At 38.4% G+C, this 14,450-nt stretch overlaps 1 protein-coding gene and 1 pseudogene across 1 annotated transcript; both read left to right on the top strand.

Annotated features, from left to right (window-relative positions):
• Positions 1-9,400: 9,400 nt before the first annotated feature.
• On the top strand, positions 9,401-10,330 carry Rfpl4b (ret finger protein like 4B). The gene has a single exon (XM_047559171.1). It carries the CDS (start codon positions 9,401-9,403, stop codon positions 10,328-10,330), a length of 930 nt encoding a protein of 309 aa, XP_047415127.1.
• Positions 10,331-13,031: 2,701 nt separating this feature from the next.
• On the top strand, positions 13,032-13,929 carry LOC124989213 (heterogeneous nuclear ribonucleoproteins C1/C2-like; annotated as a pseudogene).
• The last annotated feature ends 521 nt before the right edge of the window (positions 13,930-14,450 follow it).

The following is a 14,450-nucleotide window of genomic DNA, read 5'->3' as shown; positions in this document are numbered from 1 at the left end:
GTAGTAGAAGGAGGCTTTGTATCTGGATTTTGGGAGAGGTGGCAGGTCCAGGAAGACAAGGTAAGACTTTTTGTCTTTCATGGTAGGACAGTCACTAATGAGGGTTGGTAGAGGAGAACTTTGCTGTGGCTGGCTATCTGCTGATTTCTGAAGCAAGTTTGGCAGTTTCTAATCCTTTTGAGATTGATGAGTCTCACGTGGGATAACCTGTAGGCAGTAGACCTGGATGTACATTGAGTCCCTATTGTTTGTTTTCTGCTGCTAATAAGTGAATACCACAGGCTGGGTAAGGTTTGAAAAGGTTTATTTGGCTCATGATTCTGGAGGTGTGAGGTCAAGTAACTGTCTGGTCACTGACTTTGCTGACGGTCTCAAGTTGACTCAGGACATCACATGGCAAGACACAGGAAGTATGCACAAGTCTATCTGGTCTCTCCAGCTCTTCTTATAAGCCAATCAGGATTCAATCATGGGACATGCTCCATCCGATGACTTCATTTCAATCACAAAGGCTCCCTTTCTAAACACCATAGATTATGTTTTGATCATCTCAGTGCCCTACAGTGAAGTCCTGGGAGACACACTCAAACCATAGCACTCCCTAAGTAGTAGGGGTAGGGCTCCAGCTGCTTTGATAGATTCAAGGGTGCATTGGATAGTACATTGAATGTCAGATAATTAGGTCAAAAGGAAATTTATTTGGACTCAGACCTCTTCAAATACATCAAAATATTTTGACAACCTTAAACGAGAGGCGAGAACATATAAATAATCTGAAAACACCTAAGTTTGGCTCTACAAACCACAAAGAGAAACAGTTCAAGGGACAGGCCCGCCTATGTGTCTTTGTCCTGCACATGAACACTCATTTGGATTCACACTGAACCTTTCTGGAATCTGCTCAGAAGCTGGAACCTACCAGTGGAAGAAGGATCCGCCCACTTGGGGAGGCTAAGCACTACTTACTTGACAGTAACCTGAGTTCATTCACATTTACACAGGGACTCAGATTAGAGCTTGTTTCTTTTACAAACAATATGGTGTAGATAAGGAAATCTGTGGCCAGTTCTTATACACATATGAACATACCGTGTGCATAAGATACACTGACGTTATTCACCTTTTTTTCCTAGTACTTTTGAAAAAAATAAAAAAATATATGGAAATGAAAAATAAGGGAAGAGGTTTATTAATAGGTCTGCAGTAGGAACTACATATTATCAACTAGGTATGAAGCTTAATCATCCCTGTTTTTTTTTTTTTTTTTTTTTTTTTGTAGTCTGTCCTCTCATGTAAGCATCTAAGTAGAATAGTCTATGCATCGTAAATGCCAAAAATATTCTCTTTGTGAAGCTCACCAGATCTGCAAAAAACAGCTCCTTTTGAAGAGGAGAGTGAGGAAGCTCCATTAGCAGGCTTTGGTGGCATCAATAATTCAGAGGCACTCCCCATCTTCTTTCAGATAGGCAGAAGGGTCCACTTTAATGTGTAAATGGCCAGCAGAGAGAAAAAGAGGACTCAGATTGCAGAGGAGAGGGTGTTGCAAAACCAGTGGCTATTCTGCACCGGGGAATGAACGCTAACTGTAAAAAGTGGCCCCACCAGAACTGCTGCCTTTTGAAAAATGCAAACTGTGTGATGAGCAAATGCATCATCCCTTGTAGGCATCTTAGATTTCTGGTAGAGTTGATCAGTCCCTCCGCCCCACAAGTGGCTGCATCTTATCTAACTAGCATGTGTGAAAGTGGATTTCTTTTTTAATTAGGAAGCTATGGAAACAAGCTTACTTTGTGATTTAATCTTAACTCATGGAAACACTAACGATGATTAAAAATTATTCTAAAAGTCAAAAAAAATCTTCAGGCACATCTTTGATAGGTTGTTGTGAAGGTATTAAGATATCACAGATAATTGACTCTGAATATTTCTAGCACTTGAAAATAATAATAATTAAAAGACATTTCTCCCAGAATTCAGCTGTGGTAATGAAGAATTTGAAAATTGAAGTTAATATTTTTGGGAAGAGTATATTTCTTCTGACTGTCAAAGGCTCAACAGTAAGTTAGTGTATGTTCAAGCCATAATCAGAGATGACTGAAAAGGTAAAAATCAATGAGAAATGATGCTTTCTGTCAGTGTTAAACATCTATTTAGAGCCTCTTAGGTGTTACAGGGTAGACTAGAACAACTTGATTTGGTATCGTCACTGTAGCTAAATAAATTAGATGGAAAAAGTGAAAAGAACCTCATCATTTTTGTGAAAATGAAGAAAAAATTTCCACATTAAGTCACATTATCTGAATTTATTTTTTTAATGCAAAGCAGCTCATATAATTTTTTATAGAAATCTAATTACTCTGGCAAAGATGTTTACCTTGTATTTAGCACTATTTTGAACAAACAGGTCTTGGTTTGACAAGGTTTTGCAGCTCATTAGGGAAATATATTGTTGCTTAATTTACACTGATGAAATTAACTTCCACAATTTTCACCATATTAGAAACTTACAACTGGAAATGTACTGAACAATTGGATGACTATTCTTTATAAATCAAGATATGTGAAAAATTTTATAAATATCGAACCAGAATACTATTATTAAAGAAAACCATTTCCTGGAAATTCCAAGTTAGGAGAAACTTTAAAGATACTTTTATCCTTGGAAGAACAAGGTATACACAGCAAGATATCTTTACTATCAAACTTATTCAATCCAGAAATAATAAATCTATCACATGTGCTGAAAAGAAGCTCCCTAATAAACTTTGAAATTAAAACAAAAGATCTCTATGGCCTTGACTCATTAAAGGATCATCTAAAGCAAGAGAACTATTGCACAAAAGGACTGATGTCAGCAATGGCTTGAATGCAGGAAAAAAATGAGGTGAAAATATAAAGATTCTCAAAAAATTGTCTAAACTGAATTAGTTTCGAAATGGCAGAAGCTGTACAAAATCATGATTGGTTGCATTATTAGGTTCTTTAGTTGTCAAGATTTGCTGCTGCTTGTTGGAATTACAGAACTGATTGCAGAGCAGTGGTCCTCAATTAGTGTTAGAGGTTCCTGGGAGTCCCTGAGGTCCTGTTAGGTGATCTTCAAGGTCCTCCCTTTCCCAACCAAATATCTGTGGGAAGCCAGATTTTCCTCATGTACTTCAATCAAAACAACATATCACAGACCGAGCAGAAGCAGATTTGAGAATCCAGTTGTTTTCTATAAAGTCGGAATTACGGAGGCTTGCAAACTTGCAAAATAATGACACCCTTCTCATCAATTGCTTATTGTTTTAGAAAGTAGTTTTTATACTACCAAAAGTGCTATACAGATTCAATGCAATTCCAATGAAAATTCCAATGATGTACCTTACAGAAATAGAGCAAGCAATTATGAAATTCATCTGGAAGAATAAAAAACCCAGAATAGCTAAAGCAATCCTTGGCAGAAAGAGTGAAGCAGGGGGTATCGCAATACCAGATCTTCAACTCTACTACAAAGCAATAGTAACAAAAACGGCATGGTATTGGTACCAAAATAGAAAGGTGGATCAATGGTACAGAATAGAGGACACGGACACAAACCCAAATAAATACAATTTTCTCATACTAGACAAAGGGGCCAAAAATATGCAATGGAGAAAAGATAGCCTCTTCAACAAATGGTGCTGGGAGAATTGGAAATCCATATGCAACAGAATGAAACTAACCCCATATCTCTCACCATGCACGAAACTAAACTCAAAATGGATTAAGGATCTCGGAATCAGACCAGAGACCTTGCATCTTATAGAAGAAAAAGTAGGTCCAGAGCTTCAACATGTCGGCTTAGGACCAGACTTCCTCAACAGGACTCCCATAGCACAAGAAATAAAAGCAAGAATTAATAACTGGGATAGATTCAAACTAAAAAGCTTTCTCTCAGCAAAGGAAACTATCAGCAATGCGAAGAGCGAGCCTACAGAGTGGGAGAAAATCTTTGCCAATCATACTTCAGATAGAGCACTAATCTCCAGAATCTATAAAGAACTCAAAATCTCTACACCAAGAATGTAAATAATCCAATTGACAAATGGGCTAAGGAAATGAATAGACACTTCACAGAAGAAGATCTACAAGCAATCAACAAACATATGGAAAAATGTTCAACATCTCTAGTAATAAGAGAAATGCAAATCAAAACCACCCTAAGATTCCATCTCACCCCAATTAGAATGGCGATTATCAAAAATACAAGTAACAACAGGTGTTGGCGAGGATGTGGGGAGAAAGGTACACTCATACATTGCTGGTGGGGCTGCAAATTAGTGCAGCCACTCTGGAAAGCAGTGTGGAGATTCCTTAGAAAACTTGGAATGGAACCACCATTTGACCCAGCTATCCCACTCCTTGGCCTATACCCAAAGGACTTAAAATCAGCATATTACAGAGATACAGCCACATCAATGTTCATAGCTGCTCAGTTCACAATAGCCAGATTGTGGAACCAACCTAGATGTCCTTCAATTGATGAATGGATAAAGAAAATGTGGTATATATATACAATGGAATATTACTCAGCCATAAAGAATGATAAAATTATGGCATTTGCAGGCAAATGGATGAAACTGGAGAATATCATGCTAAGTGAGATAAGCCAATCTCAAAAAACCAAAGCATGAATGATATCGCTAATAAGTGGATGATGACACATAATGGGGGGTGGGAAGGGTTAGTGTTGGGGTTGGAGTTGGGTTTAGGGAGGGGGGCAGGAATGGAGGAAGGGAGGACTGTATAGATGGAGGGGAGGGGTGGGAGGGGTGGGGGGGGAAGGGAAAAAATGGCAGAATGAATCAAACATTACCCTATGTAAATTTATGATAACACAAATGGTATGCCTTTACGCCATGTACAGACAGAGAAACAACATGTATCCCATTTGTTTACAATAAAAAAAAAACTGCAGTGAACCTTTAATGATTTTCATATTTTAAGTGAGATAAATAAACCTTTAAAATTTTTGTTTTAACTTCTAATATTGCAACTGTAGAGAAATATAATTCATATATTCAAAAAGGTTTTAGGAGCCAGGCACGGTGGCATACACATGAAATCCCAGAGGCTCAGGAAGCTGAGGCAGGAGGATTGTTGAGTTCAAAGCCAGTCTCAGGAAAAAGTCAGGTGCTAAGCAACTCAGAGAGACCCTGTCTCTAAATAAAATACAAAATAGGGCTGGGGATATGGCTCAGTGGTTGAGTGACCCTGAGTTCACTCTCTAGTACCCTCTCCCCCCCAAAAAAGCTTTTGGGGTTTCTCATGCATCAGAGTACCAAGAATATCACCTCATACCCATAAGAATAGATTTTGTCATAAAAAGATATCAGATGTTGGTGAGGATATGGAGAAAAGGGGACACTTGGACACAGTTGATGGGGATTTAAGTTGCTACAGCCATTAAGAAAAACAGAGTAGCGGTTCCTCAATAACAATGAAAACCAAACAAAAAACTATAAATACAACTACAATATGATTCAATTATTTCAGTTATGGTTTTGTATCCAAAGGAAAGGAAATCAGAGATATGTGGACTTCTATACTTACTGTAGCAGTACTGGCTAAGGTACAGAATCAATGCAAGTATCCATGAACAGGGGAAAGGATTAAAAATGTGAACAAGTAAGATAACATATAACATTTTTAATGATAACATTTTTAAATTGTATGTTCATCATCTATTGAGAAAAAGTCCTCTGTCATTAGATTATTTCCAATTTAAAAAAATGTGGCATATGTACCCAAGGAAATGCTGTTCAGTCTTTAAAAATGAATGGGATCCTGTTATTTGCAGCAATAGGGAGAAAACTGGAGGGCATTATTTATGGGTAGTGAAATAAGCCGGGCACCAAGAGGCAATGACTGCATGATGTCACTCACATGTAGGGAAAAAAAAAAAAAAAAATTAACACAATGAAGCAGAGAGTAGAATTGTGACAAGGCAGGGAATGGGGAACCTGTTAGTTAAATGGTTTAAATTTTCAGATAAACAGGAGGAATAAATTCAGATCTATTATACATTATGGCAACTATAATTAGTAATATATAACTTGTACTACACGTGAAAATTGCCAAGAGAGTGGACTTTAATTGTTCTCATCACAAAATGATAAATATAAGCTGAGCACATTGATGTATGCCTATAATCTTAGCTACTCAGGAGACTGAGGCAGGAGGATCACAAGTTCAAGGCCAACCTCAGAAACTGAGCAAGACCTTGTTTCAAAATGAAAACACAAAACAAAACAAAGACAAAAACAAAGGACTGGGCTGCAGCTCAGTGTTAAAGGATGCCTGGGCTCAGTCCCTAGAAATGTAATATAGATACACACACACACACACACACACACACACACACACACACACACGATGAATATGTTAATTAGCATGATTTAATTGTTCAACAATGTGTACAGGGGAGATAGCTCAGCTGGTAGAGTGCTTGCCTTGCAAGCACAAGGCCCTGAGTTCGATCCCCAGTACCGCAAAAAAAAAAAAAAAAAAAAAAAAAAAAAAAAAATGTGTACATATATCAAACCTCATGTTTAAAAGAACAGGAACCCTAAGAAATGAGATTATTTTGCCTATTGATCAATATAGACAACATATAAGTCATGCTCATTGCTCAATAAACATTATATAATTTATTGCTTAAACAAGGTCACTTTTGAGGATGCACAATGATATAATTAATAATTATGACAGGATAAGGCTTACCTGGCTGCTATCTTTCTAGTAAGTGCCCCCCAATAGGTAGACTTGCTGAATTAAAGAATGTGAAAACTGTTTTAGATTTCATTCATTCATGAGATGTGAACACCAATGATTGAATTAGCCAAGATCTGATTAGGCTTCAACCATGCATTTCTGTATTTGCTAATACTTTCTGTTTTTTAAAGTTGTTTTCTGAAATTAGAGAATCTGATTTGAGTGGCAGTAGTTTGGCTAATTTTAACTCAAAGATATATTGTGAAATTTTGAATTTTGGAAAATAAAATTTCACATGTGCTTTAATGTCATCATCTTGCACAGAAGAGAAGCGATAATTAGGTTTACTTGATTTGATTTAAATAACACAATCTTTGGGTGGAGCCTATGACTCAGATTGTGGGTGGAGCCTGTCTTCAGGGCACTATAAAAGACCAGATTGTCAGAGCTTAGACTCACGTCAGAGAGGTGTTTAGGCTAGGAGAAGTGGAGCTGTGGTTAGGGAGATGTTCAAGACCTCTGCTGAAAATCTCCATGTCTAGGTAAGCTATTCATCTTTTCTGGGTTATTTTCACTATCCCATTTTCTCTCCCTTTGGCTACAACTTGTTTTTTTTTTTTTTTTTTTTTTTTTAGTGCATTAACCCTTGAAATTTAGAAGAGCCAGTCTTGTTCCATATTAGGAGAGTTTCTTCTTCTTTCACTCTAATATCACCACTTAAAACTATACCAATTTATTAACTTCAGGTCACTTTTCATATATACACATATATGTGTATATATATATGAAATTTCACATATATATAATTTCTCAAGAAGAAAAAAATTATACATATAATGTATATAAAACATACATAAATATATAATTTTTTTCTCTTTCCTCTTGAGAGGGGTCCTCCCTATGTTGCCCAGACTGATCTCAAACTCAGGCTCAAGTAGGCCTCCCATCTCAACAATTGGAGTAGGTAGGATTGTAGATACTTGCCACAGAGGCACATATATTTTTTATGTGATTTTGACTAAAATATATATATAGGTATATGTATATATATATATATATAGTTTTAGAATCATTCCTTTTTATTTTCTAACATTGTTGCTTAAAGATTTTTCTATTTTCATTTAAATGTCCTTATCACTTAATAGTTGTATTATAATTTACTGAATCATTTCATGATTGCTTAGGACCATAGTTAACATTGAAACACAACTTGATACAAATGTAGAATTTTTTATTTATTTATTTATTTATTTTTTTGCAAAATTGCTAGATACATTCCAAGGTGAACTAGGCAAACTCTTGCAGGTTGCTGGCACCATGTTTAATTTTCCTTTAAAAGAAGAATTTTGCTAAAAGAGCAACAGGAAAGCAGATGCACTTGTCTGCCAGTTCTAGTCAGACTGGAATGACCAAATACATCAAGTTGCATATGGGCAGATGTCCTGTCTATTATTACACATGTTTGTATTTCTAGTAGAAACCTGTAGCATGGAAAGCTCTTAGGTTGTTTTGAATGGAGATGAGAAGATGTAGTCTGGGATGCAGGACAGCACTGGTGACCCACTTCATCAGGCTGGCCTCAGTGTTCATTGCTTTCTTCTCTGCCTAGGGCAATGTTGATGCTCCAACCACAAAATGAATATGTGATTTGTAAACTTTTGGTAAGAAGCTCTGCTAGTTATTATTAGTGTATGCTGTTTTTGGAGGAGTCCTTGGTTCATATCATCTCATAGACACTGTCCAGGCTTGAGTAACTAACTGTCTTTGGTCCAATCAGCTGTGCCCAGCATGCTAGAGTTAACCCAAAGAACAGCAACCATGGTGGGAGGGTTCAGAAAAAGGCTGTAGTATAGCATCAGGGGTTCTGGGCTTTGGGAGCAGCCTAATGTCTTCCTTGTCAGAAAATCCTTTTGTGTTCAGGAATTATTATTTTAGAAGAATTGATGACAATTATTATATTTTAACCTTTGTGTTCACTCAGGTCTTGATTAGTTTTCTAAGTGAGAATGCTTTAAAGCATTTCACCTAATGATACTTTGTCTTTAAAATTCATTCTATCTTGGGCACCTTATTCATTTTTCAGTGGATTTTATTAGTTTTACTCACATGCAGTGATTTTATTTGAAATTCTGAGACTTCCTGAGTCATGTTTCTGTGACGGCCCTAGGATTGTCTTTACTTTTATGATTGGATTTAGACATGGAAATCCTTTTATTTGAATGCAGGTAACCCACAAAAGAATACTGATTAGAGTGGAGACTGCATTCCTACCTAGATTCTATCAAGGACCCAGTTCAGCTCCACTCTGCCAAGATGAAGCCTGAGTCAGAACAGAGAGTACCTCACCTAGAAGTCTCCAGACAAGGTAAACTGCCGGTCTGAAAAGATCATTTCTACCATCCTATTTCTCTCTTGTGATTACCTGGATTTTGGACAGTGCAATAGTTTTTATTACAGATGATTACATTTTGATACTCTGACTTAGTATCACTCTTATACATAAACTACAGAAATATTTGTATTATTTAATTTTTGTATTAGGTTTACACATATCACATCCTGAGTATTGAAGAACGGATTTTGTATGAAAGACTTCCAGTTGCTTCCAGAAGATAATAAAAGGTCATTGGACTGAATTCACTGTTAAAGAATGACCCTTGGGACCATGGCTGAAAGTTTGGAAGTTGAGATAATCTGTCCAGTTTGCCTGGAATTGATCTTCAATCCCATTTTTCTGTCCTGTTCACATATTTTCTGCGTTGACTGCATTCGAGATTGGCTGACAATTAGGGGAGATTTGGTACTGACCTGCCCCTTGTGTCGAAGAGAAAACAAGACACCTGTCATGGAAGAACTGCATGTTGAAGCACTGACACTTCTGCTCAAGCAGCATAGCTCATTCCTGGAGCAAAGTCTGTGTTGGAGCACTGAGCTCCTGAGGTTCTGGGTGGATGTGACCTTGGATTCTGCCACTGCCCACTCCCTCCTTGTGCTCTCCAGTGATCTAAAGACTGTCCATTGTGGGAAGATCTGCCATAACCTCGTGGAAGATCCCAGGAGATTCACTAGCCTGGCTTGTGTCCTGGGCTCCCCCTGCTTCTCCTTTGGTCGCCATTACTGGGAACTTAAAGTGGGAGAAGGGAAGGAGTGGAGCCTGGGTGTCTGCAATGAGTTGGTGGAAAGAAAGAGGACCATGGGTTTATCGCCTGAGCATGGTTTCTGGATCATTACCTTGAAGGCAGGAGAAATTCATGTCAGTTCCACCCAGGAAAAAATTCCTGCAAGACCTGGCCTTTGCCATGTGGGAATTTTACTGGATATGGAGATGGGAGAAATCAAGTTTTTTGATGTTAAAAATGGTGCCCTCATCTGTATACCTGGCTCTTTCATCTTCTCTGTTTGGGAGCATTTGCGTCCATTCTTTTATCCTGAGTCACCAGAAGAAGGGAATAGTGGGGCCCCCTTGAGCATCTGCCCACAAGAAATTCACGCTTCCCTGAAGCTTTCTGAGGTGTATGAGACCTTGGACTCCAAGAAAGGTCAGAATGACCAAGGAAGAGACAATTTACTGAAGTGCCAAGATTTGGTGGTTTAAAAAATAATTTGTTGCTCTCTCTGCTTTTTCTTTTCTTAAAATATTTTTTACTTGTCAATGGGTCTTTTGTTTTAATTATTTATTTATATGCAGTGTTGAGGATTGAACCCAGGGCCTCACTCATGCCAGGCAAGTGGTCTACCAATATGACACAACTCCAGCCCCTCTCTCTGCTTCTTGATCATCATGTAAGCTTCTTCCCTCTGCCACAGACTTCTGCCATGATGTTCTGCCTCACTTTGAGTCCCAAGAAATGGAGCCAGCTGCCTATGGACTGAGCCCTCTGAAACTATGAGCCCTCAAATAAACTTTTCCTCCTCTACAATTGTTCTGGTTGGGTCTTTTTGTCACAGTGGTGAAGTAGCTGACTAAAACAGAAATTGGTACTGAGAAGTGGGGTCATTGCAACTCACCTGACCATGTGGTTCATAAGTTTTTGAAGCATTTTGGAATTGGTGAGAAGAATATTGAGATGTGTAGCAGTGCAAGCTGAGAATTCTTTAGACAGTTGTAAGCAGAGATTAATGGCCAAATCTGGTAGGAACTCAGAAAGAAAGCAATAGAACCATGGATAGTGAAGACAGAATTCAAGAGGGTTCAGAGAAGGAGAACTCCATTGGAATTTGGATAGAGGCCATTCCTGTTATGTTCTGGTTTAGAAGTTGTCTGAATTTTGCCTATGTTCTGAAACTTTCCATTTGGCTGATTTTAAAAGTGATGAACTTCTTTTTCATGGTGCTGAGGATTGAACCCAGGACCTTGTGCATGTGAGGCAACCACTCTACCAACTGAGCCATATCCCCAGTCCCAAGTGATGAACTTCTTGATTTGGCAGAAGAAATTTCTAGGGAACCTAGGTATTCCTATTTAGGAAGTGGCACGGGTATAGCTGATGGCTTTCAGGCAAGTTTTTTTGATATTCAGGAATAGAAAACAACAGAAATATTTGAAAACCTTGAACTTGAAAGGCAGGAGTATAACTGGGGCTAAGAAAGTTGCAGTTGTTTAAGACATTACTGCCACTAAAGAAAGGCTAAAGATTTTGCCCAGACACAGTAAGAAAGATGACTTGAGGGCATCTTAGGAGCTGGCAAGATCACACCCATCTCAGGCTCAGGGACTAAAAGTGAAAATTCTCTTGAGAAGAGTGGGGAATACTTCTTACAAAAGGGGTCCTAGGAAGTTTTTTTGAATGTGCTCAGACACTCAGAGGTTGCTGCAGCCAGGGTCCTTGGAGGCTTGATTACTGTTCAAGATGGTGGCAGACCTTGCCATCGACCATGTGGTGCTGGTTCTACAAGACTACAGGATGATGGATTTTGTGAAGAGATGAAGGCTGATCGGTTGCAGCTGGCTGCCTTGTTGACTTCAAGCATTGGTCGGATTCTTCATATAGAATCTGGGAGTAGGAAATTCAGAATCGAATCTCTTCTCCCTTCTGCCTCCTGGTTACAAATCACTTGAAATATATGTTAGTGGAATTTTGCTTGAGGGCAGCAAGGTGAACCCCACCCCTACTCATTGGAACTCAGCTTTGATTTTTAACCTCCCTCCCCCACCCTTCCAGAACACACACATTCCCATTCCAAAACTGATTTTATAAAGATATTTTAAACATGAGGATGTAAATTGGTGTGCACTACAGCAAATTTACAGGTTTTTTTTTTTTTTTTTTTTTTTTTTATAATTTCCAAAAACAGGACCTGGATTTAAGATGTAATTTTAAAAATTTCTATTTCTATTTTTTCTGCAGCAGTTGGGTTAGAGGAGGAGGAGCCTTTTAACCTCTCATAAACTGGCCTCTATACTTCTTTGTGTATTTTTAAGATTGATTGATGATGTAGAAAGGGCTTTGCTTCTCTGCTACTGAGAACATTACCCTTACAGCTTTTGTGGAAACTGCTTTTGGAAAGAAAAAAGAAATGAACTTTACTGACTTAACATTTATGCATCTGCCGTTTTTCTAATCTGGGCTATTTTTATTTTTTTTGTTTTTTTATACAGTGAGATTTTTTTGATCTTCAGCTACCATAAGTTATTCCAAATTTTTTTACATTTTTCCTGACTTTCCACTGATTTCCTTTTTATTGTTAATAGTTATTATTATTTATTTATTATTATTATATACTTATGATGGTAATAATGATGATTATGACACTGATGATTTTTATTCTAATTAAAATCTAGTTTTTCAGAATGCTCATAAGAGAGAGTGACGGCATTAGCATTTTTAAGTGAATTGATCACATAAACCTTTTCTCTCCCAACTTAACCCCTTGTCCTCAACCCCCTTCCCCACACTGGAAATAATTTTACTGACTGTTAAGTCTGTGACCTTATTTTTTCTGATCTTTAACCTAACTGTTTTAGAGCATCTCTGGATGTCTGTATTTTTACTTTTTTAATCTTTAAATTTGTTAAATTTTTAAACTGTGCTGCAATAAAATGTGTGGGGTACTACCTAACACTTATAACGGTAATGGCATGTTCCCAGAAAGCCACCTTCTTCCTGTTTCCCTTGAAATCCCATCCTGCTTTCCCTGTACTCTAACCCTCACAAACCACAAGCTGCGGCAACATGAATGCCCAGCCTGGAGCAGCATCAGCCAGGATGACCTGGAGCCAGGAGGGCCACTGGAACAGATGCACACCCTTCCTGGGTGATGTTCTTGTGCCTTTGTGAGGAACCTTATCAATCATGATGGCTAGCAACGTGACCAGCGAGACAGATCCATGCTCCATGAACTCCCGCATATTCATTGGGAATCTCAACATTCTGGTGATCAAGAAGTCTGATGTGGAGGCAATCTTCTTGAGGCCTGGCAAAATTGCGAATTGCTCTGTCCATAGGGCTTTGCCTTCGTTCAGTATGTTAATGAGAGAAATGCCTGGGTTGCTGTAGCAGGAGAGGATGGCAGAATGATTACGACAAGGTTTTGGATATTAATCTGACTGCAGAGCCAAAAGTGAACAGAGGAAAAGCAGGTGTGAAATGATCTGCAGTGGAGATGTAGGGGTCAGCACCAGAACACCCTTCTCTGTCCCCTCTACTCAGCTCCTCTTTTGACTGGGATGATGACTTTCAATGTGATTATTATGGCAGGATGTACAGTTACCCAGCACGTGTTCCTCCTCCTCCTCCTCCTATTGCTAGGGCTGTAGTGCCCTCTAAACACCAGTGTGTATCAGGAAACACCTCCCAAAGGGGCAAAAGTGGCTTCAGTTCTAAGAGTGGACAGCAGGGATCTTCTTCCAAGTCTGGAAAGTTGAAAGGAGATGACCTTCAGGCCATGAAGAAGCAGCTGACCCAAATAAAACAAAAAGTGGATTCTCTTCTGAAAAGCCTGGAAAAAAATGAAAAGGGGCAGAGTAAACAAGCAGTAGAGATAAAGAATGATAAATCAGAAGAGGAGCAGAGTCACAGTTCCCTGAAGAAAGATCAAACTAATGTGAAGATGGAGTCTGAGGAGGGTGCAGATGACTCTGCTGAGGAGGGAACCTCCTGGATGATGATGATGATAGTGAAGATGGGGGACGACCAGCTGGAGCTGATCAAGGATGATGAAAAAGAGGCAGAGGAAGGAGAGGATGACTCTTAAGCACATATGGGGGTTTAGAAATCTTATCCCATTATTTCTTTACCTAGGCGCTTGCCTAAGATCAAAATCTCACCAGATCCTCTCCCCCAGTGTCTTTAGCACATGCTCACTGTTCTCCCTCTCTTTGTCCTTCCCATGTTCATTAATTCATATTGCCCCACGCCTGGTCCCATTTTCACTTCCTGTGACACTCCTAGTAGTTTTGTTAAGTCTTACCCTGTAATTTTTGCTTTTAATTTGGATACCTCTTTATGACTTAACATTAACAAGATGTATGATTTTTATCAACTGTCTCCAAAATAATCTCTTGTTATGCAGGGAGTATAGTTCTTTCCATTTATACATGATTTCAGTAGTTGCTTTCCTAACTACAAAGATAATCTCATTTATTTGTAGCACATGAGAACAGCTTTGAGTTAGAGGTACGTGTGTTATCCCCCACATAATAGTACTGTGTGGGGCTGTTCAACACAAATGTAACAATGTATTTTTGTGAATGAGAGTTGGCATGTTAAATGCAT

The sequence above is a fragment of the Sciurus carolinensis genome, chromosome 7 (assembly GCF_902686445.1).
Source record: "Sciurus carolinensis chromosome 7, mSciCar1.2, whole genome shotgun sequence".
NCBI classification, from domain to species: domain Eukaryota; kingdom Metazoa; phylum Chordata; class Mammalia; order Rodentia; family Sciuridae; genus Sciurus; species Sciurus carolinensis.
This window is presented reverse-complemented; position numbering and strand designations above follow the sequence as displayed.

Excerpts from the sequence above, each read along its gene's own strand:
- Rfpl4b (XM_047559171.1), top strand. The coding sequence starts at position 9,401 with ATGGCTGAAAGTTTGGAAGTTGAGATAATCTGTCCAGTTTGCCTGGAA.